Here is a 5000-nt window from a genome sequence, read left to right as displayed (position 1 = left end):
TTTATGGAGGGAGAGAGGAATCTGAAAGGAGGAGACGTCAGGATTCAGGTAAAGGTGAGTCCAGGTGATCAGGTTATTCTGCCGCTGCCTTCCTCTTCTCTAACAGATTCTTCAGGAAGAACTCACCTGAGAGAGAAGAGAGAGAGGAGTGGAGAGGGGTGAAGAATGAGAGGAGAATGAGAGGAGTGGAGAATGAGAGGAGAATGAGAGGAGAATGAGGAAAATGAGAGGAGAATGAGAAGAAAATGAGAGGAGAATGAGGAGAATGAGAGGAGAATGAGAGGAGAATGAGAAGAGAATGAGAGGAGAATGAGAGGAGAATGAGAAGAGAATGAGAGGAGTGGAGAGGAGAATGAGAGGAGAATGAGAAGAGAATGAGAGGAGAATGAGGAGAATGAGAGGAGAATGAGGAGAATGAGAGGAGTGGAGAGGAGAATGAGAGGAGAATGAGAGGAGAATGAGAGGAGAATGAGGAAAATAAGAGGAGAATGAGGAGAATGAGAAGAGAATGAGAAGAGAATGAGAAGAGAATGAGAAGAGAATGAGAAGAGAATGAGGAAAATTAGAGGAGAATGAGAGGAGAATGAGAAGAGAATGAGAGGAGAATGAGAGGAGAATGAGAGAGAATGAGAAATGAGAGGAGAATGAGAGGAGAATGAGAGGAGAATGAGAGGAGAATGAGAGAGAATGAGAAGAGAATGAGAAGAATGAGAGAGAGAATGAGAGGAGAATGAGAGGAGAATGAGAAGAGAATGAGAGGAGAATGAGAGGAGAATGAGAGGAGAATGAGAGAATGAGAGAATGAGAAGAGAATGAGAAGAATGAGAGGAGAATGAGAGGAGAATGAGAGGAGAATGAGAAGAGAATGAGAGAATGAGAAAGAATGAGAGGAGAATGAGAAGAGAATGAGAGGAGAATGAGAGGAGAATGAGAGGAGAATGAGAGGAGAATGAGAGGAGAATGAGAGGAGAATGAGAGGAGAATGAGAGGAGAATGAGAGGAGAATGAGAGGAAATGAGAGGAGAATGAGAGGAGAATGAGAGGAGAATGAGAATGAGAGAGAATGAGAATGAGAGGAGAATGAGAGGAGAATGAGAAGAATGAGAAGAGAATGAGAGGAGAATGAGAGGAGAATGAGAGGAGAATGAGAGGAGAATGAGAGGAGAATGAGAGGAGAATGAGAGGAGAATGAGAAGAGAATGAGAGGAGAATGAGAGGAGAATGAGAGGAGAATGAGAGGAGAATGAGAGGAGAATGAGAGGAGAATGAGAGGAGAATGAGAAGAGAATGAGAAGAATGAGAGGAGAATGAGGAGAATGAGAGGAGAATGAGAAGAGAATGAGAGGAGAATGAGAAGAGAATGAGAGGAGAATGAGAGGAGAATGAGAGGAGAATGAGAGGAGAATGAGAGGAGAATGAGAAGAGAATGAGAAGAGAATGAGAGGAGAATGAGAGGAGAATGGAAAGATTGTTTTTTACTTCAATGGACTGAGTTCATATTTATAAGGAGGTGAATGAATCTACTCTGATTAGTAGTATCCATATTTATGTCTCTGTGTGTGTGTGTGTGTGTGTGTGTGTGTGTGTGTGTCTCCGTGTGTCTCCGCGTGTCTCCGCGTGTGTCTCCGCGTGTGTCTCTGTCTCTGTGTGTCTCACCTGCTTTGTATGAGGAGCGCACTAAGGGTCCGCTGGCTGTATAGACGAATCCCATCTCCTTCCCCACCTCCTCCCAGTGGACAAACCTCTCAGGAGTTACATACTCCTCCACCTGCACACACACACACACGGTTATTCTGAACTGAAATCCTGCTGCCTGGGTGGTTAGCTCTGTGTGTGTGTGTGTGTGTGTGCTGTACCTTGAGGTGGCGTTTGGTGGGCTGCATGTACTGTCCCAGTGTTAGACAATCCACTCCTGCCTCTCTCAGCTCTGTCAACAACAACAACAACAACAACAACAACAAAAACGTTACTGGTTACAAATATATAATATCTGTTCGTCTCTCCCAGACGTGTGTGTGTGTGTGTGTGTGTGTACCAGTCAGTGTGTTATAAATCTGCCGGTCCGTCTCTCCCAGACGTGTGTGTGTGTGTGTGTGTGTGTACCAGTCAGTGTGTTATAAATCTGCCGGTCCGTCTCTCCCAGACGTGTGTGTGTGTGTGTGTGTGTGTGTGTACCAGTCAGTGTGTTATAAATCTGCCGGTCCGTCTCTCCAAGACGTTGTGTGTGTGTGTGTGTGTGTGTGTGTGTGTGTGTGTGTGTGTGTGTGTGTGTACCAGTCAGTGTGTTATAAATCTGCCGGTCCGTCTCTCCGAGACCCAACATGATGGAGGTCTTGGTGAGAATGTCTGGTCTGACGGCCTTGGCGTGACGCAGGACATTCAGGGATTGGTCGATGTTCGCCCGCGGATCACGGACGTGTCTGTGGGGTCAAAAGGTCATAAAAAGAAAATATAAACGATTTCTTTTCCGTCAGTAAGTTACAGACAATATATTCAGACTGGACAGTTCCTCTGGTGCCGATCTGTATTCAGGTGAACTGCAAAAACCTTTGAAACCAGATGGTGCCCTATTCCCTATGAAGTGCACCCTATTCCCTATGAAGTACACTTCATTTGAGTCTACACCCTATTCCCTATGAAGTGCACCCTATTCCCTATGAGGTGCACCCTATTCCCTATGAGGTGCACCCTATTCCCTATGAGGTGCACTTCATTTGAGTCTACACCCTATTCCCTATGAAGTGCACTTCATTTGAACTACACCCTATTCCCTCTGAAGTGCACTTCATTTGAGTCTACACCCTATTCCCTATGAAGTGCACTAAGATGGACCAGAGTCCATTATATGAAGGTTATTGTCTAGGATAGACGTGGTCCAACAGTCAAGTTTCTATTTTTAAAAAATGGGGGCGTTTTGCTGCCACCTGCTGGTCAGAGTTGGTATTACAACATCTTAACAAAGACAGTTCCTTCACACCAAGTCCATCGTCTCCTTCCCCCTTCCTGGTGGACAGGAAGTGTACTGCACCATGGGGGGGGGACACAAATACGGTTCACTGGGGAACTCATGAAGAAAAATAGAAGTAGCCTGGAATCCAGAACCTGTTGTGTTAACATTCCACTCCTTGTACTCGGTGTCATGACGAGCACTGAAACAGACTGGAACCCAGGCTACAGCTGAAGGTGTTTCCTTTCATTGGGTTCACAGTGGAGCAGGTCAGGGAGAAACAGACTGATGGACCAGACAGACAGACAGGTATAGTTATTCTGAGACCAAACAGACAGGTAGAGTTATTCTGAGACCAGACAGACAGGTAGACAGACAGACGGGTATAGTTATTCTGAGACCAAACAGACAGGTAGAGGTATATTGACCAGGGTCCTAACAGTGTAGCAATGCTTTACAGTCTGCGTCCCCAAACGACCCCCCCTGTTCCCTATGTATAGGGAACAGGGTCACGTAGGGGTCAGGGCCCGAGTCAAACGTAGTCCCCTGTATAGGGAACAGGGTCACATAGGGGTCAGGGCCCGAGTCAAACGTAGTCCCCTGTATAGGGAACAGGGTCACGTAGGGGTCAGGGCCCGTACCTCTGCAGCTCGCGGACGGTCTCCACATTGTGGGCGTAAACGTCCAGCCCTGATTGGGCGATCTTCTCCACCGCTGCCAGATCTCCTCGGAAATCAGGGGTCAGACATTCCACCATGATCTGGGAGTTCCTGGATGAGACCACAACATTTAGTCAGAAGACAAAGTGGTTGAAATCAGGGGTCAGACATTCCACCATGATGAAGTGGTTTAATAAGTCAGTCATATACAGACGGATGGATGGATGAATGAAAGGATGATGGATTAATTAATTAATAGCTGAAAGGATGAATGATGGATGGATGAATTAATTAATGGCTGAAAGGATGAATTAATTAATGGCTGAAAGGATGAATGATGGATGGATGATGGATGAATTAATGGCTGAAAGGATGGATGGATGGATGGATGAATTAATGGCTGAAAGGATGAATGATGGATGGATTAATTAATTAATGGCTGAAAGGATGAATGATGGATGATGGATGAATTAATTAATGGCTGAAAGGATGAATGATGGATGGATGATGGATGAGTACCTCTCCTTCAGGTTGGAGACGGTCTTGGCAAAATGCTCCGCCCCTCCGTCAGCGATATCTGTCAAACAAAACGACCCATTAACCAATCAGTTGACAGGCAGGTCATTAAGGTCACTGACGTCAGTCAGCACCAGTCAGACAAGATTCACATCCTGGTTCGATTCCAGGCTGTATCACAGTGGTCTAAGGCACTGCATCTCAGTGCTAGAGGCGTCACTACAGACCCTGGTTCGATTCCAGGCTGTATCACAGCGGTCTAAGGCACTGCGTCTCAGTGGTAGAGGCGTCACTACAGACCCTGGTTCGATTCCAGGCTGTATCACAGCGGTCTAAGGCACTGCGTCTCAGTGCTAGAGGCGTCACTACAGACACCCTGGTTCGAATACAGGCTGTATCACAACCGGCTGTGATTGGGAGTCACGTAGGGCGGCACACAATTAGCGTCTGTCAGAGCAGGCTGTCATTGTAAATAAGAATGTGGTTCTTAACTGTCGTGTAAAAAATAATAATAAATAATAAAGCTGAAATTAAAATGAAAACAAAAGTCTCTCAAATGAGGCATCACTTATAGTTAGACTTATTTTCCACCATAATTTGCAAATAAATTCATTAAAAATCCTACAATGTGATTTTCTGGATTTTTTTCTCTCTCATTTTGTCTGTCATAGTTGAAGTGTACCTACGATGAAAATTACAGGCCTCTCTCATCTTTTTAAGTGGGAGAACTTGCACAATTGGTGGCTGACTAAATACTTTTTTGCCCCACTGTATGTAAAAAGGGAGAGAGACAGAAGGAGATGTCTGTCACTACCGTCTCTGTCCACAGAGGTCAGAACCACATAGTCCAGTCCCCAGGCAGCGATGGCCTTGGCTGT

General features: G+C 45.6%; 1 protein-coding gene across 1 annotated transcript in view; it reads right to left on the bottom strand.

Annotated features, from left to right (window-relative positions):
* Positions 1 to 5000, bottom strand: part of LOC121843254 (lipoyl synthase, mitochondrial-like) — a 14338-nt gene that overhangs the window by 67 nt on the left and 9271 nt on the right. The window contains exons 5-11 of the mRNA XM_042312840.1: positions 4937 to 5000; positions 4126 to 4183; positions 3589 to 3717; positions 2275 to 2420; positions 1857 to 1927; positions 1657 to 1768; positions 1 to 126 (exon numbers count right to left, since the gene is read on the bottom strand). The exon at positions 1 to 126 is cut by the window's left edge and continues 67 nt beyond it; the exon at positions 4937 to 5000 is cut by the window's right edge and continues 93 nt beyond it. Coding sequence (XP_042168774.1) covers positions 74 to 126; positions 1657 to 1768; positions 1857 to 1927; positions 2275 to 2420; positions 3589 to 3717; positions 4126 to 4183; positions 4937 to 5000 — 633 coding nt within the window. The 3' untranslated portion in view covers positions 1 to 73. The remainder of the gene's footprint in view (positions 127 to 1656; positions 1769 to 1856; positions 1928 to 2274; positions 2421 to 3588; positions 3718 to 4125; positions 4184 to 4936) is intronic.

Source organism: Oncorhynchus tshawytscha, unplaced genomic scaffold, assembly GCF_018296145.1.
Source record: "Oncorhynchus tshawytscha isolate Ot180627B unplaced genomic scaffold, Otsh_v2.0 Un_contig_5649_pilon_pilon, whole genome shotgun sequence".
Classification (NCBI taxonomy): domain Eukaryota; kingdom Metazoa; phylum Chordata; class Actinopteri; order Salmoniformes; family Salmonidae; genus Oncorhynchus; species Oncorhynchus tshawytscha.
The sequence above is the reverse complement of the archived record's forward strand: the minus strand, read 5'-3'. Positions and strand labels throughout refer to the sequence as shown.